This window comes from Acartia tonsa, chromosome 4, assembly GCF_053477335.1.
Source record: "Acartia tonsa isolate MP-2025a chromosome 4, ASM5347733v1, whole genome shotgun sequence".
NCBI lineage: Eukaryota > Metazoa > Arthropoda > Copepoda > Calanoida > Acartiidae > Acartia > Acartia tonsa.
Window position 1 is genome coordinate 9,848,522 of NC_137263.1, and position 26,470 is coordinate 9,874,991.

At 35.0% G+C, this 26,470-nt stretch overlaps 3 protein-coding genes across 4 annotated transcripts in view; all 3 read right to left on the reverse strand.

The window, feature by feature from the left end:
* mop (tyrosine-protein phosphatase non-receptor type protein myopic) lies at positions 1–14,875 on the reverse strand. 2 transcript variants are annotated; one of them, XR_013878203.1, is made up of 22 exons: positions 14,639–14,875; positions 14,096–14,185; positions 13,895–14,010; positions 13,523–13,647; positions 13,250–13,375; positions 12,688–12,828; positions 12,423–12,512; positions 11,546–11,874; positions 11,082–11,225; positions 10,604–10,733; positions 10,072–10,182; positions 9,542–9,679; positions 8,720–8,883; positions 8,184–8,375; positions 4,506–7,821; positions 4,062–4,256; positions 3,311–3,550; positions 2,819–3,094; positions 2,375–2,463; positions 2,057–2,118; positions 494–1,272; positions 1–264 (listed from the first exon to the last, which is right to left on the reverse strand). XR_013878203.1 is itself a non-coding variant. In XM_080156202.1 (21 exons), exons 1-21 carry the CDS (start codon positions 14,794–14,796, stop codon positions 737–739), a joined length of 6,768 nt encoding a protein of 2,255 aa, XP_080012328.1. In that variant the 5' UTR covers positions 14,797–14,875; the 3' UTR covers positions 1–736. The 2 variants fall into 2 exon arrangements, 1 of the variants encoding a protein (XP_080012328.1); XM_080156202.1 differs by having other exon boundaries at positions 1–1,272.
* Positions 14,852–25,651, reverse strand: LOC145315966 (116 kDa U5 small nuclear ribonucleoprotein component). Its single transcript, XM_080156204.1, has 11 exons — positions 25,472–25,651; positions 24,701–24,860; positions 24,425–24,621; positions 24,083–24,183; positions 23,726–23,960; positions 23,305–23,403; positions 17,406–17,831; positions 16,782–16,961; positions 16,450–16,639; positions 16,181–16,363; positions 14,852–16,030 (listed from the first exon to the last, which is right to left on the reverse strand). The coding sequence occupies exons 1-11, from the start codon at positions 25,598–25,600 to the stop codon at positions 15,003–15,005; spliced, it is 2,928 nt and encodes a 975-aa protein (XP_080012330.1). The 5' UTR covers positions 25,601–25,651; the 3' UTR covers positions 14,852–15,002.
* Vps16B (Vacuolar protein sorting 16B) overlaps positions 25,628–26,470 on the reverse strand; it is a 4,987-nt gene continuing 4,144 nt past the window's right edge. Inside the window, exon 9 of the mRNA XM_080156205.1 lies at positions 25,628–26,290. Coding sequence (XP_080012331.1) covers positions 26,063–26,290 — 228 coding nt within the window. The 3' untranslated portion in view covers positions 25,628–26,062. The remainder of the gene's footprint in view (positions 26,291–26,470) is intronic.

Genomic DNA, 26,470 nt, shown 5'->3' on the forward strand with positions numbered 1-26,470 from the left:
TATCTGAGGTTAAAAATATATTTAATATAAATTTTGTTCATGTTTGACTTTTAGCCATTAAAATACACAATACAATATTTTCTACATATATATTTGATATAATATTATATTTAAACTATTATTTAAGCATAAATAATCACGTAGTCGTTATTTCAAAAATTTACAAAAAAAGCAATAGAAATGCACAATAAACAAATATTCGTGGAATTTAATAAAAGAAAAATAGGATTTGACACATGATGGACTTAGTAAAATAAAAAGATACTGAAATCCAGCTATATTTAAATTAAATCTTACTATTTTTAAAAACTAATGTTACTAAATATTATAATAATCTATATGAATAGTATATATATTTCTAAATAAAAATAGACGAATCAAAATTTTCAAAATTTTAGGTGTAATTTTAATTTATAAACAATTCTTATTTTCTAATATTCAGACTTTTGACCGATATAAATAATAAGATCAAATTTTAGAAAAACAGGTTTACCATTTCGCCTCTAACTATGCTGCCAGATAAAAAAACAAACAATCTTTATACAAAATTTTCAGTTTTTCTGAATGTCACTGTATAATGTTATGTGTGCTAATGTAGTTGCTTCAGCAAGAAAATATTTCGGAGTTTCAGGCAAACCAACTTTCTTCCGATATCATAATCCATCCAAGCATGTTTACATTGAATAAATTTGAGTGAATATCTTTTATATGCTGTGTGTGTGTACTGTGTAGTGTATTACTTTTTCCCAAGCGACCACAAGGGATCCAGCTGACTTAGAGGATCAGAGGGATCACCTGAACTTGATCCTAAGCTGGTTGTCGATTTCTTAAAATCCTCCTTGCTTATTCTCCGTTTAGCTGGCGAGTCAGTCAGGCTCAGACCTTCAAATCTAGTCAACTCTTCAACTTTACTAAAGCTTTGCGAGTTCTGTTGACTTGATTGTCCCCCAATAATATTTCCATTTCCAGCGTCAACTTCTTCTGTTATAGTTACAGGAATATTATCATCATCGTTAACTTCTACATTGTTATCATCAACAAATTCAACTTGAATTTTCTGTTCCACTCCAGGTTGTATTGAAATGTCACCAGCTCCAATATTTTTAACAACAGAAGCTTGTATTTTTTGTTTAGCTTGATCTAAAACTGCCTGCTCTGATTGTATGCTAGAGACAATAGTTTGTCCTTGTTCACCATAAATACTGGGCACACTAGTTGATGATAAACTTGGTTCTAATGCAATAGGTGCATTTATAGGGTCTGCTTTTAATCCTAAAATAAAAGGTTTATTTTTAATGCAACCATCTCGTAATCAATGACTAAATGGCACTTAGAATTCGAATTTCGATCTGAAATTTTTCACGAGTAATCCTTGGTAGGTCTATTTTCCCTAAATCGAACAAAAAGTTGGAAAAGTAACGGCTGGCGGCTCAGCCGTTTAGCCGTTTTTTGCCTATTTTCAGGGCAAATTCATCATTAATTACGTAGGAATCAACTTTTTAAAACATATTTTTGGTTTAATTCATGTTAAATGATAGCAATAACCATTTTTTAAATTTCTAGTACCAACAGCAACCGGCTAGAACCGTTTGATAAGGTTTTTGAGCGACAAAAAGTATTATGTGGAGATTGGTTTCGTGACTAATATGCTCATAAGATTGGCAAAAATTGGCAAAACGGCTGAGCCGTCAGCCGTTACTTTTCCAACTTTTTGTTCGATTTAGGGAAAATAGACCTACCAAGGATTATTCATGCAAAATTTCAGATCGAAATTCTAATTCTAAGTGCCATTTAATCACTGATTACGAGATGGTTGCATTACCCCCCCCCCCCCCCCCCCCTTTAGTCTAGAGAGATTAACACCAACGTAACTTAGAAAATATCATAAATTAATTAATATCATCAGGTAAATATGAATTTAAGTTCCAATCTAATGTTCTTGAAAAATAAAGAACTGGATGTTTATAATCCACCAATCCTAGTTAGCAACGAGTTAAAAGGACAAATTATAATTAAAAAGTAGCTGCGCTGGTTATGATGAATAGGCTGAACTGACCTGAATTATTTGATAAACCAAGTTCTGAACACATATACTGCTCAATCACACTCAAATAAAATCTGTAAAAATAAACAAATTCAAAATACATTTAATTATATTCCTTGTCAAAATATTAATTTCGTTTAATATATTAAATTTTTTTTGATCATAATATAAAATATGATTTTGCATAAAGTCATCTTCGACTCGGTGAAAAACTTGAAGAAAAACAAATAGGGTAACTTAATTTTTTTTATATGTTAATATAAATCGTAAATCATACTAAAATGTATGTTAGTGATCTCCTATAAACCTATAATTATAAACCTGGATTACCTGACATAAACTTTATCTCTGATAACTCCCTTCCTTGTTTGTAGAATATTTGAAAATAAAGATACAGTGTCTGGCAATGTACTAGTAACCTTAATAAATTGACACAATTGAGACAAGAGAATTCAATAAACAATAAAAGTAGGACTTATTCAGTGATCCGAGGCCATTATCAGATAAATTATGAACTATAGGAATAAGGTACAGCCAACATGCAAAATAAATCGGGGGGGGGGGGGGGGGGGGGCAGATGAAAAAAGGTGGCATTTGCAAAGAAACGCTGCTACCAAAAATCAAAATAGCTTAAAACTACGCCAAGAAAATAAAATAGCCTAAAACCACCAAATGGCATATAAGAAGCTTACGTAAAATAGAGAACCCAAGTAGTTATTGAGATAATTTCAGACAAAATACATTTCTGCTTTAAATAAGAGGATGTTTAAATACCTGTAATTGGGCCAATGCCGCCAAAATAAGACACACAGTGCCAGATTTAGAGCCACCATCTTTACAATGCACCAAAACAGGCTTGCCAGGATATCTCTGCAGTTTTCTAAGAGCAATTACTCGCAACACTCCAGGTAGGAGAAGCTGTTGAACCCGGTCAACTGGAGGCAGATCTGGACCTGACCATCCAGTCATCTCAATGTGGAGGATAGCTCGTGTTTGGCGGGTTAGGCTACAGCAGATATTGAGGACCCTTTCTCGATAACCAGAACATTCCTAGAAGACATGTATATTAGGTATAAATATGTACATGAAAGAGGGACACTTTAACGATTATCAACCTTACAATAAAAACTCCATTGAGACATGTTTTTTTAATCTTTGTGGGTTAAAAAATAACACATAAATATACAATTTTGGAAGATATAAAGGAAAAAAATCTCCCTTTTTTCTCTAAAAAAGTCTGTCAGTCCTGTTTGATAAAAAGTTTACCTTTAATGATTGACATGTAATTGTAAACTCCTCAACCGCCAAGCTTTGTTTGGCTAGAGGAAGGTATGCAGAGTCCGCCATGTCCTGTTGCGGAACCAGACTCACCATGGTCTCTATACCCTCCTGCCACACAAGCTTCAGTAGCTCACACAGATATGCTCTGACTGGTAACTGAGTCACTATCAAGTCACCACATCCTGGCGTCAGGCTTTTTATGCTAGAGGCATTTATGTAATCATCCTTAATAAATATAATATTTAATGTTAAGTAAAATGATGCATCAAATATTTTCTAGCCCCTCTATTTAGAATGGAACTATATCACATGGCAAGTAGATAGCTACTAAGGAATGACAATGGTCCATAAATTATTATGGCAACCCAAATTTTATAAACTAAACGTTTTCTAGTTCCATAGCTTTAAAGAATGGGGGTACTTTCTTAGTTGGTTTAGCCTCCTAGGGTCCAAGTTTTTTAATTAATCTACAGAAGGAATTATTTTTAATCATATGGGATGTTTATCTTTCATTGTCTTTACTCTTAAGATTTATATGTAAGTGGTTAATATATTCACTGAAAACTCAAGAAAAGCCTGTGATTTTACTATTTCTAATATAACAATTATTGGATAATTACATTTACAACAAGTTTTTCGCATTTAGTCTCAAGTATTTTTGGTGGTTGGAAACAATTTTGGACAATTATGCTATAATTCCTCAACCCTATTAGAAAAAAATTAAGTTACAACAAACCTTGGAATTCAAAAGCGCAACTCTTGACTGATCATATGGAAGTACATCTGACGACCTATTCTTAGTTGGATAACATCTGGCGACAGAAACACTTAACTTCTTGATGGCAACATTTTTCTCTACACTTTCCAAAATTTGTTTCCAAGTAGTTTGAATGTCCAGGGTTGACAACATAGAATCTAGTTTCATCTTTTCCTGAACAAAATACATAAATAAGGATTTAAAGTAAAGTTATTATAACAAAATCAGGACAGTAAATGTTATAATACTCTCCATACTATGTTTATTCTTGTTTCTAACATTGCACGTTTAAATAGCGTAGTAAAATACTAAATATACCTTAAAAATAATTAAGATCATATTACAATTTCTATTTTTTTTTGTTTTTACAAATATTAAGTTTCCAGTTAAAGAGTAGCTATACAAATCATTTTTAAAAATTACCTCTTTAAGTTTCTCTTTGCTGACAGAGCTTTGAATTTCAGGATCTTGTATCTTTCTATTACCAGATGATAAGTTAAAAACACCATTTTCCTGCTGAGGTGGGTTTGTGGATGAAATTCCTGTGATGGTTGAAGAGGATAACTGTGATACACTTCTGTTTCCTTCAATATTTAGTCCGGATAGGAGATCTAAATTTGATCCTAGCTTTGTATCTGAATCTATAGCTGACCTAGGATTTATATCTTTATTCTCCTGTAAATGTGTCTGTCCTGACGGCGGTTGTTGATGTACCTGGCCAGGCGGTTGTTGATGTACCTGGCCAGGCATTTGTTGACCCACTTGGCCAGATAATTGGTGACCTACCTGGCCAGGTATTTGTTGACCTACTTGGCCAGGTAAATGTTGACCTACCTGGCCAGGTATTTGTTGACCCACTTGGCCAGGTATTTGATGACCCACTTGGCCAGGTATTTGTTTGCCCACTTGGCCAGGTATTTGTTGACCCATTTGGCCAGGTATTTGTTGACCCATTTGGCCAGGCATTTGTTGAACTACTTGGCCAGGCCTTTGCTGATTTACTTGTCTAAACAGTTGTTGACCCACTTGGCCAGGCATTTGTTGACTCATTTGGTTAGACATCTGTTGACCTACTTGGCCAGACATCTGTTGACCTACTTGGCCAGATATCTGTTGACCTACTTGGCCAGGCATTTGTTGTCCAATTTGTCTAGGCATGTGTTGACCTACTTGGCCAGGTATTTGTTGACCCTTTTGTCCAACCATTTGTTGACCAATTTGCCCTGGCATTTGTTGACCAATTTGGCCAGGCATTTGTTGACCCATTTGCCCAGGCATTCGTTGACCCATTTGCCCAGGCATTTGTTGACCCATTTGCCCAGGCATTCGTTGGCCCATTTGCGCTGGCATTTGTTGACCAACTTGCTGAGGCATTTGTTGGCCCACTTGGCCAGGCATTTGTTGGCCCACTTGGCCAGGCATTTGTTGGCCCACTTGGCCAGGCATTTGTTGGCCCACTTGACCAGGCATTTGTTGGCCCACTTGGCCAGGCATTTGTTGGCCCACTTGGCCAGGCATTTGTTGACCCATTTGTCCAGGCATTTGTTGGCCCACTTGACCGGGCATCTGCTGAACAACTTGACCGGGCATCTGCTGACCAACTTTACTGGACGTTTGTTGAATAAAATTTCCAGGTGCTTGTGTTCTTACTTGCCCATGCGTCTGTTGACTATTTTGACCGAGAAAGTGTGGTCTTACTTGACCAGGCATTTGTTGAAAAACATGTCCAGGCTGTTGTAGGCTTGATTGGGTGGTCATTTGTTGAGGAACTGTTCCTGGAACCTGTTGTCTAACTTGTCCTGGTAACTGTCCAACAAAGCCTGGTTGAACAGAGGCCATTCCCATTGGATTTTGTCCAGGTTTTTGTTGGTAAATTTGGCCTTGCTGACCGTAAATCTGAGTCAATGTTGTTTGTCCTTGACTTGTTTGTGTTATACCATAAGTATTTGCCATCGTTGTTGAAGGGTTTGAAAAATTTACACCCGCCATGTATGAATTTGTTACACTAGTAGGATTTTGAACTGTAGATACTGATGTATTGTTGTTTGTGTTGAACTGTCCTTGTTGAAGCATACCATCTTGATGTTGTATTGATCCAGGCTGGGGCACTACAGGGTTCATTTTTGGCTGCCCAACTAAACGATTATTTGTGTTTGGTGCTCTGTGTTGAGGACTTAAATGATAGTTCATATAATTTTGGTTATTTAAATAAAATTGTTGGGTTTGCTGTTGAAACTGTGTCTGATTTCCTACTGTGGGGCTGCCTGACACTGGCTGTTGATTTGAGTATAGGTAAGTCTGTTGATTTTGAATATGTTGGGGCAAAACATTTGTAGGATTCGGTTGGTAAGACTGAGTCACATTTACTGGACTGTAAGGCATTGTATAACCAGAAGAATATATTGGTTGGATCTGTTGGCCAGCTGTAGTTTTAACAGCAGATCCAGTAGATGGAGTAGCCTGAGTAGATTGTGAAATCTGAGATTGCTGTTGCTGCAAAATCTGATAACTGGGTTGCTGCTGACTTGTTGCAGCAGGCAACTGTGACTGATGGCCTGCAGACATCTGTGTCTGTTGGTTTGGAGGCATCTGTGTTTGTTGGCCTTGAGTCTGTTGTAACTGATAACTTTGATACTGCTGTAAATTTAGGCCTTGGAATTGCTGAAAATTTTGTCTATAATTGTGACTTTGTTGTGGCTGCACATTTTGACCTTGTAACTGCACGCTCGGCTTCTGCTGTATATTTTGACTTTGCTGTTGGTGTGTATTTTGACCTGTTTGGTGCTGTGAATTTTGTCCTTGCTGTTGCTGTATATTTTGTCCTTGCTGTTGCTGCATATTCTGCCCTTGCTGTTGTTGCATATTTTGCCCTTGTTGTATAAATTGACCTTGGTGTTGCTGTGAATTTTGTCCTTGCTGTTGCTGTAAATTTTGTCCTGGCAATTGCTGAATATTTGGGTCTTGCTGCTGCCTATTTTGCTGTGGCTGACTTACATTGGTATTCTGGGCTTGACAAGTATTAGTTGTTGGCTGGGTCGTAGTTGTTGAAACTGATGGACCTGGTGCATTGGAATCTGATGTTGAAACTGCATTAGCTCCACCTTGTAAACCTTTTACCATGTTAAGGCTTTGCGCATACATAGCTGCAAATTGTGGATTTTGATAGAAGGTAGGAGGATATGCCATTCCCGGATAACTTGGCATTCCTGCATATTGTCCTGGCATTCCTGGAAATTGCATAGTTGTATGATGACCTTGCATACCTGGATATTGGCCTTGATACCCAGCTAAACTTATAGCAGCAGCTGAATGCGTAGTATTATCAGGTTCAGCTTCTGAGCCAACTGGAGGAGGCCTCACACCTGGCAATTGATCCTTTTCCTCTTTGGATCCCTCTTTTCTGGCGGCAAGATAATCCTTCAGCTTTGGTCTGCAACTTGTTGCTGGTTTATTGATAATGCTTGGAGCTCCAATTGGTGGATTCTCAGGTGTATCCGGAGGCGGAGCACCTGGCGCAAATTCTGGTTTATACTCGGGGATGGAGAGTGATGGGGGTTTCTGAATAGAACTTGCTGCGGATGGAATGCTTTGCTGCTGACCAGAAATGAGCGCCAAGGACTTTTCTCTGGCTTCTGCCATCTTTTTGGTTGACGTTGAAATTAGCTGTTCTCTTTCTTCTTCCTGAACTTTTACAACTCCTTCCACTCGTGAAGATAATTTAGATACGTTTTGCTCCAACCTAAACACAAGTGTACAAATGTAGATTATACAAATAAACCTTAGAATTGCCTACTTTTTATTATAATAAAATTGTTGACCGTCATACTAGGTATTAAATCTTATAATTTGTTACAAGATAAATAGACGCAAATATTTCATAAAAATCGACGTGTTTATGTAAATTACATAGTGCAGACGATGGCGATTTTGGGCTGTTGACTACGTCTATTGGGGCGAACAAACAAAAAAGCTCGTAGTTAAACAAAAAATATCGAAGTTAAAATTTTCATACAAATCCGTCAAAAACAGCAAAGGTATCTAAAAATGAAAACATCTCTTACAAAAAAGATACAAATAATAAAAAGGTATTTCTCCTCTTACCTTGTATAAAACTCCAGTCCTTTTGTAGTTTTGTCTAATAAATCTTCATAAACATGAAAGCTGGCCACTAATCCTCCAATCATTTCATTCCTCTCTCTGACAAAAGTTCCAACCTTTTCTCTGGCAATAGCATACTCGGCGTTCTTCTCTGTTAGCGCAGCAAGGATATTGTTCTGTGCTCGTATATTTTGTCTGGATCAAAATACATTTTGTAATGCATAACAAGATACCTATTATAATTCAAATACACATAGGGCTACGCACCTAGAGGCCTCTAGATGCACTTGAAGAAAGGAGAGGAGAGGGAGGAGGTAACCTCCCCCGAAACCCATGAGAAACTGCAATAAAAAGATGAACCATATCGGTACAACGGTTAACGAGATCCTTTGGTACACAGACAGACTCATATACATCATACTACTTTTATGTAAGGATATGTATTGCATTTTATCTTTTATAATGAAAGTTGTCCTACTTATTATATTCTCATAATATCATAGATCCGCATTGCAATTTATCATTATAATTTTGGTTACCTAATATAATCAATAGTGGCCTGATGTTTCTTTAGCTCTTCCTCAAATACTTTTTCATTGTCCTTGTTCCCCTTGCTGGCTAGACTGTTAGTAATGTCATCGTTCTTGATTGCTTCCCGCAAATTATCAAGTAGATGTTGTCGCTGACCTCTCATTTCCTCAACCTTGTAAACGAGTTCAGAATGATTTTCTAGTCAAAATCGGGATCTAAAGCAGTTCACGGTAAAATGTTCCTGGTAACGATTATCTCCAAAAATCTATTTACTTTAAAGGCTTCTAACTGCAAAACGGCTGAACGACATCAATCGCACACCGTGTTAGGCTGCAAAAAAAGGCCTACAAATAATCTTGAATAGCTAAGATCACATGATGCACAGGGAAAGCTTCAATGAAGAAAAAACTAAATATAAAAATCTTTTTCGTGTATTTATGTTCACTGTACAACCGTTTGACTGTTAGCAGCCTTTAAGATATTTGGAGATAATCGTTACAAGGAACATTTTACCGTGATGTGCACTAGATCCCAAAAAAGTTTTTTCCCATTTAACGTAAAAGATTACACATTAAAAAAAATCATCCTAGTATGACTTGTATAATGTTATAAGAGATTTTGCAAAAAGAGTTGGATTGATAACTATAAAAACAAGCCCGTACGTCCAGTGCAAAATTTTATACTAAAATATTATCTCCTATAGGTGTACCTCCCCCCCCCCCCCCTTCAATATGGACAATTAAAAAGATACCTACAATCTAATATTTCTAATTTTACTATTAAAAAATATGAATGAGTCTGCATATGCGTGAAAGGTAAATAATTCTTACCTTTGAAATAATTTCCTTAATACTTGTTAGTGAATGTAGGACAGATTGATCTAAGCTAGAAACTTGTGGTATCTGGGCCTCTATCTCGGACAAAGGTTTGCTTAACAGCTGAAGATTTTTCACGTGAAGTCTCATTGCCTAAATTAATGTTTATTTATACATTTTTAAACCATATCTATCACCATTAATAGTAAGCAGGTTTTATTTACATTTTTAAACGAATATTACTATACGACTAAATAAGCAAGAAAGGTCATGCTCAAAGTTTAAATAACAGCTGCCAGTTGTTAAAGACTAAAAAACGTATCTTTACAATGCCCTTTGCTCTTAAGCCAACAGACAACTAATCCTATGACAGCAAAAAAGATATTAAAACCTTTTACTTAAGTAATTTATCATTCAAGACAAAATTCCGATAATCTACTACAATAACGATAAAGTAGACTTAAAAGTTATTTGTCTTTTGTTATGACACGGTTTGACCAAGGTTTTACACCAACCTTTCTGTTAGCGGTCACTTTATAATGTACCTTATTCAAAGTCAAGTTAGACTCAGATGCCATTGAATGTGCCTCTTGGTACTTCTGAGTTTCTTTCTCAAGCTCAGAGATTATATGACTGGGTCTGGGTCCAACTATTTCCTGCAATTGAACAAGATTGTTAAAGTGAATAATACCGACAGGGGGTGTATATTCTGCACAAGATTTATTTTTTTTCCCGGCTATAATTTTTTTTATTTTTTCCCTCCTTAGTTTTTTCTCACCAAGTAGAGGGGAAAATAGAAAAATATTTAAAGAACTCTATATTTTATTTCTTTATCCCTCCCACCACACATTTTTTTAGTTTTTTTCACCAAGGAGGGGAATAGAACAAATGTTTTCAGTTTTCTTAATTTTTACACTTTTTTCCCTCCAACCACTTATTTTTACCCCCCCCCCCCCCCCTGAGCCCTGATCCCATGTAGAATATACACCCCTGAATACCGATCAATCAAAAAATGTCAAGAATGTCTGAATATATTTAGCTCGTCTCTAAATTACAATGTCCTTTTATATAAGTTACCTGGAACTGTTTTTCTTTATCCTTTTCCTCTGTTAGGAGTTTTTGTATTTCAATGATGCTTGCCTCTACGTCAGCAGATACACCTGCTAAACTTGCCATGCCTTCCTGCAGCTGACTCACTGCCGTGGTTCTGAGTAATTAAAATAAGTATGCAACAAATAAAGGTAATAAAATATATGAACAATGGAAATAAAACGAAGTAGCAGGTTTTGTCGTATTTTCACAGTAACTTTTGATAGTTATTTTAGGTAAATGTTAATGATTGCCCCGTAGGCATAGAGCCCCCCGCAGTGGCTAGAAATAGGAGAAAAGCTACTGTGAAAATACGAATAAACCTGCTACTTTGTTTTCTATCCATGATCCAATTATATTATCGAGTTAACAAAAGTATCTAATTCGTTTTAATCTAGTAAGTCTACAGATAAATGCAGAAGCAAAATTCTCTTCACATTTTTACGTGTTCTTTTGTTAAGCATACCTGAGGCTGAGGCCAGCCGCACACTCTATCAGTTGTTGAGGAATGTTTGCATATTCCTCCTCACTTGGTATATCTTCTAGCTGCAGAGCAGACATGTAGACTGTAAGCTCGTTATTAGCACTCTCTGTCTCACTCAAGATTGTCCTGAAATTTAGATTATATTTATTTCAGCTGCCATAATGCTGAATTTATATAAATGCCTATAAAAAATACATGGATGTAACATCTCACCTTCTCAAAAAATGTATACCTGTCTGGAAAAATAGGTCCTAGGACTATCAGAGTCAGAGTGGACAAGGACATGTAACCTACCCTAAACACTAACAGGGGCTCATTTATATATTCATATCTTAACCTAACCTTTACAAAAAATACTTTATCTTTTTAATATTAAGGCAATCCTGCGTTTGTCCACTCAGACGTTTATGACTCCTACGTTTGTCCTGGAACCGAAAAATACATACCTAAGAAGTTTTGCTTGTTCTTCACTGTAAAGTGAGCTGGCCTCGTGCGCCTCTAGAGGAACAAGTCTATGAAATATATCCTGTCCCGATACTTCAGGATCTGACACATCAAACGGAATCCCTTTCACCAGACTTGCTCCCTTAATCTCTGGCAAAGTGTCAATGTCGGGAACTTTCTCATGGTAGATAAATTCGTTTTCCTTCTTGGCATTGTCGAGCTTGCCGTTTATGACGTCACTGGCGTACATCAAAGGTTCTGCTACATTTTTGTGGATAGAATCAAGCTTTTTGGCAAGTTTAGCTGCCTCTGCCAAGGCGTCACCTGCAGCCTAAAAAAGGGGAGGAAATTATAGAAAGGATCCCTCGTAATTCAAGAATATCTTAGATAATACTACTAAAGCTGAAAGAGAGGGGTAGGTTTCTGGTAAAATCCGTAAAGGTTATGTGTTATATATTAAAACCAGTAGTAGAACGATAAAAGTTTATGTTAACTTTAAAAAAAAATTTTTTGTCTATAGGTAGTTCTTTTCAATAAGAAATACACATATTTAGTGAATATTATCGTTCTACTACTATTTTTAAGCCTTAAAACATACACCTTTACGGATTCTACCAGAAACCTACCTTCTCTTTATTATAGCTTCATAGAAAAGGTTACCTATACTCTACATAATTCCATTCTCTTCATTTATAATTAGGAATTAGTTAACTTCATTGGCTAAAGATATTTACTTAGTAAAAAAAGTCAGCTTGATTTATGACTTAAAAACATTATTAGGTTCCTTAAAACGTTTAGTCCAAAAACTATTAAAAGCCTATTTGGCATAATGAAAACGGCGAACAGACAAACATCCTTCTTTTCTAACCAAAAGGCTACCTGATAATATGAAACTCGTTCTCCCATTTTCTGATTTTCTTCTGACAACATACCCATGTGTAACAGACTAAGGCTTGCATAGTATTTAATCTAAGATAAATTAAAATATGTATTTAAGTCTGAAGCATTTAGTTTTAAATGCAGAAGATACTATATAGCAAAAAAATCATCTTTAAATGATTTGAAAATTCAAATCATTTTGTTAGGTAATAAGATAATTGAATGGAAATTGAAAAAATGTACCTAATTAATATAGACTAATTACCTTAAACTTGATGAGTGCAGCCCACTGATTTTGTTGTTTATTTCCAATAAAATCAATAATTCTATCTCCGTGCTCCTTTGAATTTGAATGTTCTATAGACTTGATTGCCTGCTTGTAATACTCCACTACTTGTCCTCCAACCTTAAGAAAATAATAATCCTAATATGAAGCGCTACAGTGCATGTCTTTAAATTTGCCTGTAATTCCTAAAAACCGGGGGCTGCTATTCAGCCAATTAATTCCATTTGAAATTGCCGAAAATTGAATATTTTGTTGGCGTAGTGTCGGTGTAAAACATATTTTCATATAACTGAAGGGGAGTGGGTAAGAAGGAAATTACAATCAAGCGGCCTGGAGCGAAAGCTCTCATTAAAATTATTAAGTAGTTGATTTTGCGTCCTTCTCTGTGTTACCTATACCAAAACTTGTAATGGTCTGTGTTTTTAAGGATGCTAGGAATGGATAGTGGACAACTTATAGTTATCAGGATAATTGAAGATGTAGAGTAATAATAATTAAAATTTTAAAAGATTAAATATAATTAAGAGTCTAACTTTCCTACCTTGGATATGATGGTAGGTTTTCTGTTATCCAAAATACTCTTCTCCATGATACACTCTTGAGCCTGGGCTAGAGATATTTGGGAAATAATCCCCATCAAGTCTCCATTCAAATCAGATTCTATATCCTAAATATAAAAAAAAAATATTTTGTTTTTTCAAATTTTCCGCAGGGCGACTACTTTATGAATCCTAATTCTTTAATGTACTTAATGTAACTATCTCTTGTTTATTTTTTATGCCATTGACCTATCCCTTTAAGCATCTTATTTTACCTGAGCATACAGATCTGGAAGTGAGTGGAAAGCCCATGCCGCGCACTGGAAGTGTGCCACAGCCATCTTCATGCCCTCCGCCTCATCCCGACTTTCAGTGGCCCCAAGACGAGAGTGTAATGCTCCTGAAATTATATTTTCTTTATCTTATGAATAGAGTTTATCAAACTACAGTCAATTTACTGGTTCTCTAGTATCTTAAATTCTGCAAACTTACAGACAATGAGAGTAAAATCTTTAATCTAAAAATAATATTTTTTTGGCAAGGTATCGAGTCTTAATTGAGATAAGCGTTAACTTTATTTGATATAATATTTTCAATATAATCTAAATGGCTTATTATCTACCTGACATTTAAAAAAAACTGCCTACCTATATTATAAAGAACAGAAGCAAGCTCATAATCAATGTCTGTACTGGCGAAGTTACTCTGTGAGAACAACTCATTCCAGCTGAAGGGGAATGCCATCACACTGGATATCTTAAACCTGAATACAAATATATTTAACAAGTTACATAGGTGAAATATAGTAAAATGATATATGATAATATTCAGTAAATAAAATGTAATACCTGTTTTTTAGAAATACAACTTGACAGTAGTATTTCTTGAGGGCAGCTACTCCTTCTATTGTTTCTGATGCACGAATACATGTATTTGCCCTGAAATTTTATTTTTCATTTGCTGAGTGACTAAATATGCTATTGGATTCCATAAAACAAACATTCTAGAAACTATAGCTTATATTTAAAGTTACCCATATTTTGTTGTTGTTGTTGTATGATTGATGTTATTTTATGGGTAAAAATTATTCAAATAGATATAAATTGCGGTATTTAGGCGATCAAGAACAGGAAGCTATAAAACTATTAATCAAATTATAGCTTTCTAGTATAGCCTAAAAATGCAACCTAAACACTTGTTTATGATGGATATCTTAGAAGATAACCCCCCACCCCAGGGGCGTCCAAGATTTTTTATTTGGGGGGGTAAAATTTTGTGGGGGGGGGGGGAAATCACCCCTTTACCCCCCCCCCCCTTGGACGTCTATGCCCCACACCCTTTTCTTCTTCCTACATCATTGTACTAATATGAATGTATGTAAAATATCTTACCGCAAGGTTTCAAATTCCTTAATTTCATTAGCAAATGCAGAAGGATTCTCGCCAAATCGTTCACTAATCAGAGCTTTCAATTTAGCATTAATATCATTGTTATCCGGACTTAGCTTGGCTTGGAAGCTAATCATGGGTAACTTTGGTATGGCCTCCATTTTTATTTTAGTTCTGAACCATTTGCGGATGTATTAAAGAAACATTTTAAACGTATTATCTGCAAAATACCAAAAAAATGCAAGGAAAACATATAACATCATTTCATCTATAAATACATCAGGTAACTTCATAAGTTCAACATTTACACATAATACATGACAAAAAAAAATAATAATGAGATACATAATGCAAAGAGGGATTGTGTTTACATTGGATAATTGAGCATGACATCTTGCCTTGCCAACTCCAACAACATAGGATCGTCGAAGAACTTGTTGATACTGACATCCTCTGACAATCCCTTGCGCCTCCTTGTCTTCACCATAAACTCTCTGGCCAGAGCTGTACCTGTCTGTGGTTCTAGAGGCCTGATGGTGATAGATTTGTCCAGTGGGTCTCCAGGTACAATCTGCCAGTGGTGGAATACTGACAAGCAAAATGCCTGACCTTGTGTGTGGGTACGCAAGTCTGTCTCAAATCCAAATGAGTCAATGGCCGGGATAAAAGCCTTGATTGTGTAGAGTGGTGAGCCAGGCACTGGTGCGTCCTGAGTCACGTGACCTCGTCGTCTGGCCAGCACAGTGTAAACAGCAGACACACAATCAGCTGGCGCACTCACTTCAACAAACAGGTACGGCTCCATGAGTCTTGGAGTTGCCATCAAGAAGGCAGAGTAGGCAACGCGACGAGATGTGGGGATGATTTGACCGCCACCACGATGAATTGGCTCGTTCGCAATGACAGCATCAAGGATCTTAAACTTGACGTTTCTGATGGGCTCTTCACACAATGGTCCCTCCCTAGTGCCCCACTGGAAACCTTGCACAATACTCTCTTTAACTGAGCCAAGAAGGCCCTTGTCTACCTCTGAAGGAAGGGTATCATCGACAAGAATGTTTGGACCTGTTGCATCAGGACCAAATGCCCAGATAGATCTGGCAGCCAAGAGATCCCAGTCATACTTGGTCTGGAAAAACTCTCCAAGTCTCTTCTTATTCCATGTGATAGACACAACCTCATTCTCAATATCCTCAGACAGGCCTTTCTCTAACGGTTCGGCAATCATGGTCATCTTGTTCTTTTTGTTTGGAGTCTCGGCGAAACACTTCAAGCTGGATGTCTCGACTACAGTTTCACAAAAAGAAACGACAGGATCGGCCACCTTGATATCAATCTCAGAATATAGTTTCCTTAGATCATGCATAACACAGTCAAGATACAACTCACCAGTTCCTGAAGAAAAAAAATATTCTTTTTTAATGGTTAATGCAAAATAAATTCAAATTAGACTATTAAAATAACCAAAACTTTTTTCATGTAAATAAGGAGACCAAATTAAGGCGTATAAAATATCATTTAAATGAAGCTTCAACTAAATCATACCTAAGACGACATGTTCTCCTGATTCTTCAACTCTTGTTGATAGCAAGGGATATGACTTGTTAACCTTTCTGAGTCCGTCCAACATTTTGGGCAATTCACTCGGGTTCACAGGCTCTACAGCAATCTTTATGACTGACTGGGTGCTGAATTTAAGCGGCCGGAAAATGTACAGCTCTTCGTTTCCTGTAACAAAAAAAAACATTTAATACCTAATGCGATTTTTTTTAATGCAACTGAAAAAAATCTTAATTAAAAAAAAAATGTCTTACCGTGCAAATCTGTAATGGTCGATGTCTTTACAATAGGTTGATCAATTCCTTCTATGAGAACCCAGTTTCCAGCTGGTACACGGTTCACCTCTATCTTGTATCTGGCCTCGTAGATCCAGAGCCTACCCACGCGGAGATTACGACTGTCCTCCTCGTCGAAGACAGTGTAGTTTTCTCCCAGAAGGCGGACCTAAAATAATTTCAAATTCTCAATTTTGATATAACAACTGCAGCAGAAATTTCATTTTAGATATCTTTTATAACATCAATAACAGACACTTGCAAAAGAAAAATAGATGATAAAATAGACTGAATAATTATTAAAAATTAACCTCTTGTCCAGCATACAGCGTGCCACTCATTATTCTGCCCAGAACATGGAAACAGGTCGTGTCCTCTGTCGGATATTGCTTGGTTGTGTGGACCATCAATCTTCCCTCCTGGTCGCATGCCAGCATGTCATCATATCTTTGGGTTTCATTTGTTCCACTGTAGATCTGCTCCACCTTAGCCTAGGAAATTTTTTTTGTTTATTTAGAAGCTTAAAGTAAACGAAAGACTGCCTACAGGCTTTGATAAAATATTATTTTTTTGTTTAAAATATCTATTTATTTTACTTCTTATTTGTTGACTTGCCTAGGTAATGTATCTTTGCTTTTTAGGAAAGATTCGTATTTTTTTAGCCAATCTGTATCGTGGAAAGAAAACGAAGTAGTGGGTTTCGTCATATTATTATATAACTTTTCTTCTATTTACTAACCTTGCGGGGCAATCATTAACATTTACCTAAGCTAACCTAAAATGACCTTTCAAAAGCTTCTGTGAAAATACCGACAAAACCCCCTACTTTGGTTCCTTTCCACGATCCGCCAATTTCAATCCACTTTAAGAGTAGCTAACAAATTGTTTTATAGATTAAAATCCAAAAAATATTCGGCGCAAAAATAAACACATACCTTCGAATTTTCCACAGGACTTGGTATATGCTCTACACACATGTCAGTAAATCCGGTAAAACTTCCCAGAAACCGAGAACAAATTAGACGCAGCAGAGGTCTCACATTCATCTTGGACTCCTCCTTGGAGAGACGGATGCCCAGCTCGGAGCACATGGCAGGCAGACACGTGTCAACATCACCCACAACGTGGGAGAAGAGCTTGTACAAGGGCTCAAGGATGAACTCGACAAAGCTTCTCTGTGCGGAGCCATGCGAGGGTTTCTTGGTGAATTTCCGTGTGCGAGAGTTGAAGTAAATGTCGCCCCAGAGACGGCGAGCAAACTCGGAAACGTTAATTCCGCCGTACGTATCGTTGTACAGGGAAGCAAATGACTTGAGGGTGAAGCATACACCATATTGTGAACTGGCAAAACATACATTTCCCTAAAAAAATACTTTATAACTTGAAAGATATTACATATCTCCTATTATTAAGACATATACTATAATCTGTTTTTTTTTATAAAAATTTCACGAATTAAAATACATTTATCTTGTTCAACTTCATGTTTAAAAAATGATAATAAATCCTACAATTACTATAACAACTTTATTCAATTATCTTATCTCTTGCAGAAGAATAAAAAGATATATATATATATTTCCTAACTTAACAATACACAAATACTTGACTGTAGATGTTTTATTTCACATAAATCATGACTCACTAAATTATAGTACTTAGTATATTCTATATATATTTTATAAAATTATTATGCAATACATAATACATATTTGTATGCGTGTATACATATACCTACTTATGATCATATCATTATTTCTAAAAAAAAATAGTAAAATACAAAAAAAAAAATTACTATCAATCCTAACATAGAACGTAAATTTGAGGCAATCAAATTAAAATAAAGCAAATAACTTGAATTAAAAACTTATTTCTTATACTTATCCCGTATCTAAAGTAAAAACCTTGCAAGGTTTCACTCATCGTAAATAACGAGGACAAATATGTTCCATAGTAACAAAATGTCAACAAACATGCAATATTTAGGTGAAATTTTAGGCTATATGTTTTAGCCTTAATTAGTTAAAATTAAGAAATGCCCCCCCCCCCCAAAAAAAAGATCTTCTTACAGTTCCATCTTAACTTGATATTGCATGTTAGAAGTTTCCCATTTCATTATTCTGAACTTTGCATGAGGATTGTTGTAAGAATTAAGTCAAATTTTGAAAGCGTAGCAACTCTATAATCATTACGTTCGTTTCAACCATGTTCATTTATTAATAATAGTACCTACTTTGCATGATAGAACGATGGGTGTGAAATTAACGTGGATATTATGACAGGGGAAATATTTTAATCAATTTTAGTTGCTGTTTTCCCTGTCATTTATTGGTCGGGTCGTTAATCATGTAGGAGAAAAGGGGATGGGGTAAAAAGGTAGGAATCGGGTAGATCGTTTTTTTAACCTACTCTAAGTTTTACTTTATTAGAGTACATGATAATCTGGTGTAAGATCTAAGTAATAATAATAAATTCATTGATAGAACTACCATCAAGGGGGGGGGGGGGAAGTTCTGACACTTTTGCGTAAACAGTGATTATAGGCTTTGTCTTTGGAGTGAGAGGATAGGTTATTTGACAAAAAAGTTTCCTTTTGGGATGTAGTTTTCCTATTTCTAAAAAAATTTTGGATTCGGCCTCCAGGTTCCGGTACTCCAGGCCTCCAGGTGGATTCTGGACAGGTAAAAAAAAAATTTCAAGTTAGAACAAAACTTATTTAACAAAAGTTGCTACTTTATGGATGGTATGAACTAATTTGAAGAAAATTTTGAAATCGGGCTCCAGGTTCAGGTACTGCAGGCCTCCAGGTGGATCCTGGACAGGTAAAAATTGAAAATTTTACTCTAAAAGTTAGAACAAAACTTATTGAACAAAAGTGGCTTCTTTATAGATGGTATTAACTAATTTGAAGAAAATTTTGAAATCGGGCTCCAGGTTCAGGTACTGCAGGCCTCCAGGTGGATCCTGGACAGGTAAAAATTGAAAATTTTTAGTTTAAAAGTTAAAACAAAACTTATTTAACAAAAGTAGCTTCTTTAAAGATGGTATTAACTAATTTAAGAAAATTTTGAAATCGGGCTCCAGGTTCAGGTATTACAGGCCTCCAGGTGGATCCTGGACAGGTAAAAATTGAAAATCTTTAGTTTAAAAGTTGGAACAAAACTTATTTAACAAAAATTGCTTCTTTATTGATGGTAGGAACTAATTTGAAAAAAATTTTGAAATCGGGCTCCAGGTCCAGGTACTGCAGGCCTCCAGGTGGATCCTGGACAGGTAAAAACTGAAAAATTTTTCTATTAAAGTTAGAACAAAACTTATTTAACAAAAGTTGATACTTTATGGATGGTATTAACTAATTTAAAGAAAATTTTGAAATTGGGCTCCAGGTTCAGGTACTGCAGGCCTCCAGGTGGATCCTGGACAGGTAAAAACTGAAAAAAATTTCTATTAAAGTTAGAACAAAACTTATTTAACAAAAATTGATACTTAATGGATGGTATTAACTAATCTAAAGAAAATTTTGAAATTGGGCTCCAGGTTCAGGTACTGCAGGCCTCCAGGTAGATCCTGAACAGGTAAAAATTGAAATTTTTTACTTTAAAAGTTAGAACAAAACTTATTTAACAAAAGTAGCTTCTTTATAGATAGTATTAACTAATTTGAAGAAAATTTTGAAATCGGGTTCCAGGTAGATCCTGGACAGGTAAAAATTGAATTTTTTTGGTTTAAAAGTTAAAACAAAACTTATTTAACAAAAGTAGCTTCTTTATAGATGGTATTAACTAATTTAAAGAAAATTTTGAAATCGGGCTCCAGGTATAGGTACTGCAGGCCTCCAAGTAGATCCTGGACAGGTAAAAATTGAAATTTTTTACTTTAAAAGTTAGAACAAAACTTGATTTCGTCTTTTTCTTCAAATTAGGTAATACTAGCTAAAAATTAACAACTTTTGTTAAACAAATTTTGTCTTAAATTAAATAGTAAATAATTTCTGTTTTTACCCGTTCAGGATCCACCTTGATCCTACCAGTACCTTGACCTGGAGCCCGATTTTAAAATTTTCTTTAAATTAGTTCCTACCATCCATAAAGAAACCACTTTTGTTAAATAAGTTTTGTTCTAACTTTTAAAGTAAAAAATTTCAATTTTTACCTGTCCAGGATCCACCTGGAGGCCTGCAGTACCTGAACCTGGAGCCCGATTTCAAAATTTTCTTCAAATTAGTTAATACCATCTATAAAGAAGCCACTTTTGTTAAATAAGTTTTGTTCTTACTTTTAAAGTAGAATTTTCAATTTTTACCCGTCCAGGATCCACCTGGAGGCCTGCAGTACCTATACCTGGAGCCCAATTTCAAATTTTTTTAAAAAATAGTTAATACCATCCATAAATAATATGTTCTAACTTTAATAGAAAAAAATTTCAGTTTTTTACCTGTCCAGGGTCCATCTGGAGGCCTGCAGTACCTGAACCTGGAGCCTGATTTCAAAATTTTCTTCAAATTAGTTAATACCATCTTTAAAGAAGCTACTTTTGTTAAATAAGTTTTGTTTTAACTTTTAAAGTAAAAATTTTCAATTTTTACCTGTCCAGGATCCACCTGGAGGCCTGCAGTACCTGAACCTGGAGCCCGATTTCAAAATTTTCTTCAAATTAGTTAATACCATCTATAAAAAAGCTACTTTTGTTAAATAAGTTTTGTTTTAACTTTTAAACTAAAAATTTTCAATTTTTACCTGTCCAGGATCCACCTGGAGGCCTGCAGTACCTGAACCTAGAGCCCGATTTCAAAATTTTCTTCAAATTAGTTAATACCATCTATAAAGAAGCCACTTTTGTTCAATAAGTTTTGTTCTAACTTTAATAGAAATTTTTTTCAGTTTTTACCTGTCCAGGATCCACCTGGAGGCCTGCAGTACCTGAACCTGGAGCCCGATTTCAAAATTTTCTTCAAATTAGTTCATACCATCCATAAAGTAGCAACTTTTGTTAAATAAGTTTTGTTCTAACTTGAAATTTTTTTTTTACCTGTCCAGAATCCACCTGGAGGCCTGGAGTACCGGAACCTGGAGGCCGAATCCAAATTTTTTTTAAAAATAGGAAAACTACATCCCAAAAGGAAACTTTTTTGTCAAATAACCTATCCTCTCACTCCAAAGACAAAGCCTATAATCACTGTTTACGCAAAAGTGTCAGAACTTCCCCCCCCCCCCCTTGATAAATAAAATCACGTCATCAACGACGTCCACATTTAGAATCATGTCACAGTGGGATCTTTTGAAAAAAATCGGGACATCCAAAAAATTTAAAATTGACTTTTATCTATCCTAGGAATTAATAATGGCTGTAAGTAGACAGCTTAAACAGAAATTTTTAAAAAATATTCATTTTTGGCGGATTTATGCCATTTTTAAAAAAGGTAGTGAAAAATTTCTTTTCAGTTTTGATGATTTTCCAGATTTTTTTACACAATTTTTTCAAAGCAACAAAAAATACATTTATGTTCATCTTATGAAAATAATTTTTGGTTGAGGTACTTTTCAGATACCTGTACCAATGTCTAATTAAAGAAAAATTTTAAAAAAATATTTTTTTGGTGGTGTAAATTGACATTTTGTGAGAAAATTTCACCAAAAATATTAAGATTTTTAACCCCAAAAAATCAGTTTTCTCCATTTTACACAAAAACGGACAGGAGGCCCCGGGTTTTGCAATAATAATATCAATATACAACATGTATTGTGTATTAAACAGTTTTCACAACCTGGGGCCTCTTGTCCGTTTTTGAGTAATTGAGCATTTTACATTGCATGGTTTGAACAATTTTGTTCTTGTTAATTTCAAATTTTCCTCCGTTAGAGGGGGAAGGAGTCATTTTAGAGCCCAATGTCATCTCTGCAATGTTTTCTAACTTTTTGAGGCGGAACTTTCTTTACTTCTGCATTATTTGCCTCCGGCCAACCGTTACCCCGTTATTTGCCGCCGTTGGCGAGATTTTTAACGATTTTTGCCGTTCTCGCGGTTTTAATGGACATTTAAGGGTTAAAGGACTCGTTTAATAAAAATGACTTATAAATACTTTTATTTTAGCAATTAAATTTGCTAAATTTCATGTGTTCTAAAAAAAATTGTATTTCTAACTGGTTTTGGTCCAGCAGAAATTCAAATGTACGAATTAATTATAATATTGCAAAAACATTATATACGCATCAGAGAGAGAGAGAGAAATATACATTTGAGAGAGAATATAATATTAGTTATTATGTTTATATTCTTATACAAACTTTAAATGAAGATAGCTAGACTTAGAATAAAGGTATTAACACAAAATCAAAAGTGTTTTGAAAATTATGTTATTGTTGTTTATATCTGTAAAAAAAAACATTTGAAAACATGCCTTATAAGTGTCCTATTTTACTTATACTGGACCTACCTAAAAATGCCGGGACTCGAACTGGGTGCACCTAACGCTATATTCATGTTCACAAACATTGTTTGCATTGAAGAAATATTTACATAGACGTTGATTTTGTTAAAATATTCCTATCTTAACTAAAGTTATGAAGTTTTATAGATTTTTTAAAAATAGGGTAGCTTCGCTCCTCCAAAACAGCAAGACGTACATACCAAATGCACATTAGAAGTTAACAGGAGCAAAATTTATGTTATTTTTGAGTTAAAGCAAAAGAAATTACATCATTTCGTCAAATACAAGCTTTTTTATTGATGTTTACTTTTGTCTACCCTTAATGTCCCGTTTTTTGGCAAAAGATCCCACTGTGCATGTATTCGAGCAAGATTGCGGCAAAATATTTTTTTGTTCAAATTAAGTACCTGAATAGGTGATAGAGTCTGTAGAGTCTCATCCTCTGAATAGAGACTCATTAATCCATTCACTTCTTCAACAATATGTCTCAGCTTGTAGTAAGCGTCCTAAACAATTTTATCATTTAAAACTTTATTCCCTAATAACCGAGACAAATAAACGATAATAATAAATAATGTAGACAGGCAAACTAAAAATTAAAGACATATGCGCAGAAATCTAATTTAACCTGAAATTGTCGAAAATTTGGATATTTTTTCGGCATGGTGTTGAGATTTAACCAAAAGAATGGGAATTAAAGAAAAGTTGGTTGGAAGAGATCCTTCATTTATACTTTTCTATAGTTTTCCTAAATATCTTGTCCCAAAATAAATAAAAAAAATATCTTTATAATCTATTCTAAATTGTATAAAAATATAGGTATTAAACCTGAGGTGGTAGCTTCAGTTCCAGAATAAGTCTGTCAATCTTATTAATACAGATAGTGACTGCCAACTTCTCCTGCACAGCCTGCTTGATCACACGCTCTGTGTTCAGCATAACGCCCTCAGCAGCATCAATGAACACACAGACACCATCCGCCAACCTCATGGCCGCTGTAACCTCGTCGGAAAAGTTGACGTGGCCAGGAGTGTCAAATACGTTCATCAGATGCGACTTTTCCCTGATAAATTATCCAAATTACTAGGTACAAAATATTAAAGATGTTTAGCTAGTAAACCATGTTTGTACAAATATAAGCATATTTCCTTTTTCAAATATTTGTTAAGTTAAAAAAGTATGAACCTGATATCCTGGCAGACTAGGGTGACAGGTACAGCTTTGATGGATACGCCACGTTCTTGTTCAGTAAACAAAGTGTCTGTGTACCTTATAGGCTTGTCATCCTAAATATAAAATTGTGTAGCCGATTTGCAACTGTAAAACTTTTAAGATATAACAGAATAAAAGTAGATAACTTAAGAAGTCCAATTAAACATTTTTTTGATAACACAAGAAACCGAAAATAGTATTTGTCCTCTCTTCAAATCATCTAATTGCAAAAATATTATAACGTCCTCCTAACGACAGTATACAAACTTTTTCGGTCAAAAATTAAGTATAAAGTGATTAAGAACAAATAAATACCTTAGTTCTGAGATCTGGATGTGTCTGCTGCATGAGGCAATCAACAAAGGAAGTTTTACCATGGTGCAGGTGGCCAACAATGGCAACATTTCTGATCAGGTTGGCATTGTCCATCAGATCTGCCAAGAACTCGGTGTGATAGATAGTGGTGGGCAACTCCTGCTCTACATGCTCAAACTTATTTTTCTTTACGGGTTCTAAAATAAAGATAATTTTAAGTCAGCTTGTGAAACAGAAAATTACAAAAACTAAGAAAAGAAATATGACATATATTACCAATAATGGGTTTTGTTAACGGTTGAGTATCTTCTTCATGGGTGATAGTTTCAACATCAGGACCGAATACCTCCCCAGGAGTTGGATAATACTTCTTATCCTCATGTAGAACAATAGCCATGGACTGACCACCCTCTATATCCTCATCTTCTCCCCGCTCCTAGAAAACAATTTATGAGATGAGAAAAATTCAACGAAGAACCAACTTGAGATCTCTTAGTCAAGACAATGGTTTATGCAAAAGGAGGTGACTGTCTAAGCTTCTGAGTGGAACTAAACAAGACTATGTCTCGCCTGCAAGATTTTAATTTAACCGCCATGCACATTGCACAATCAAACGAATATTTTGTTGTCATGCATCAATTGAACACTTTTAGGAATCATTCTAGACAGCATTACTACATTAATATGTAAAAATGATTTGTTTTTTTCTCTAAATAAAACATATCATGCCAATTTTTGAAATTAGATGCATTTTCGAAGATCAAATTGATTTCTTTAAAACTTAATCGTATAATCAGCAGATGCTATGACTTAATGGCTTAACATTTAGAGCTAGGTGTTTCAGGAAAGGAGAACATAGACCAACACATAACATGAAAATTTTCCACAATCCAAATTAACCCAACAGTTCTTAAGATTTGCTTTTTACAAAAAAAACTTTTTTTATGTCATTGTAAGTGTACCAACAAAATAAAAAGCTTTTTGTCTTAAAATCTTATGTCACAAAACTTCCTCTCTTCCACCACTGATGAATTATGAGTAACTAACCTGATCCTCTTCATCATCCATCCTCTCCTCCTCATCCCTATCCTCTCTCTCCTCCTCACTCGAGTCCTCCTCAGACTCAAGATCAGGTCCAACATAATTTCCAAACTCGTCGTATAGATCAGGATCCATGTTTGTTACCTCACAATGATTAATATGTTTTCTGAAAATATCAAAAATATCTCATAAACTCTCATATCTTTCCTTAATACCACCAGACAGTTTAATAAAAAAAATAAAAATCATGAGAGTTGATCATAGATTCTTATATGGAGTGGCCAAATGTGTTCATTTTGAGAACCATATTCTTGTTTGTTTGTTTTAGATTAGATATAAAGAACTGCCACATCAATTCCCTCCATTTAAACACAAAAAAAATGAAAATTATTTGTTGCGAATCACAAATCTACTAAAATGTAAATTACATAATATAACATATTCTTATAAACTTTAATTATCACAGAAGTGGATTCATTTATCTAAGTTTTGTAAAAATAAAATGTTTATAAAAGTACACAAATATTTTTACAAATTCACCGGCAATAAGTGCAATTTAAACAAAATTTCAAATATCTAAAAATAATATTATGCATACTAATTTTTCCACTTGACATTATTCTTGCTAAGAATATTATCAGCATACATCCAGCCTTCAGAATTACGTGTAAGACTGTCCCTATAGGCGAGTAGCGAGACTCTGTCTTTCTGAGCTAACATCACATCAACAACAATCCTGGCAGCCCCGAGCTTCTTGGCTAAGTCCAGTCTGTCTGATGGACTCTCAACAGCTTGTAAGATTAGGCTCAATGTTTCTGTTGGACACTAAAGCAATGTCTGTTGTTAAAATATTAATAAAATAAATCGATTCTATTTTTTTTATTTCTATTAATCGGGTGAATATAAATAATTGCACGAAATAACAGACAGAAGGACGAACAAACAAACTTTTGGGAGAAAACTGCTTTTAACATCTTAACAAAATAGCTATTATATAAACTGTAA

Bases quoted from the DNA above. Each gene is read 5' to 3' on its own strand.
- LOC145315966 (XM_080156204.1), bottom strand. From the start codon at position 25,600: ATGGATCCTGATCTATACGACGAGTTTGGAAATTATGTTGGACCTGAT. The intron at 17,832-23,304 runs GTACTTAATTTG...GTATTTTTTTAG, and splicing joins AGACTCTATCACCTATTCAG to GGAAATGTATGTTTTGCCAG. The intron at 16,031-16,180 runs GTATGATTTAGT...TTTTTTCTTCAG, and splicing joins AGGAGAACATGTCGTCTTAG to GAACTGGTGAGTTGTATCTT.
- mop (XM_080156202.1), bottom strand. From the start codon at position 14,796: ATGGAGGCCATACCAAAGTTACCCATGATTAGCTTCCAAGCCAAGCTA. The intron at 14,011-14,095 runs GTATTACATTTT...ATTTGTATTCAG, and splicing joins GTTGTATTTCTAAAAAACAG to GTTTAAGATATCCAGTGTGA. The intron at 11,875-12,422 runs GTAGCCTTTTGG...CCCCTTTTTTAG, and splicing joins AACGAGTTTCATATTATCAG to GCTGCAGGTGACGCCTTGGC.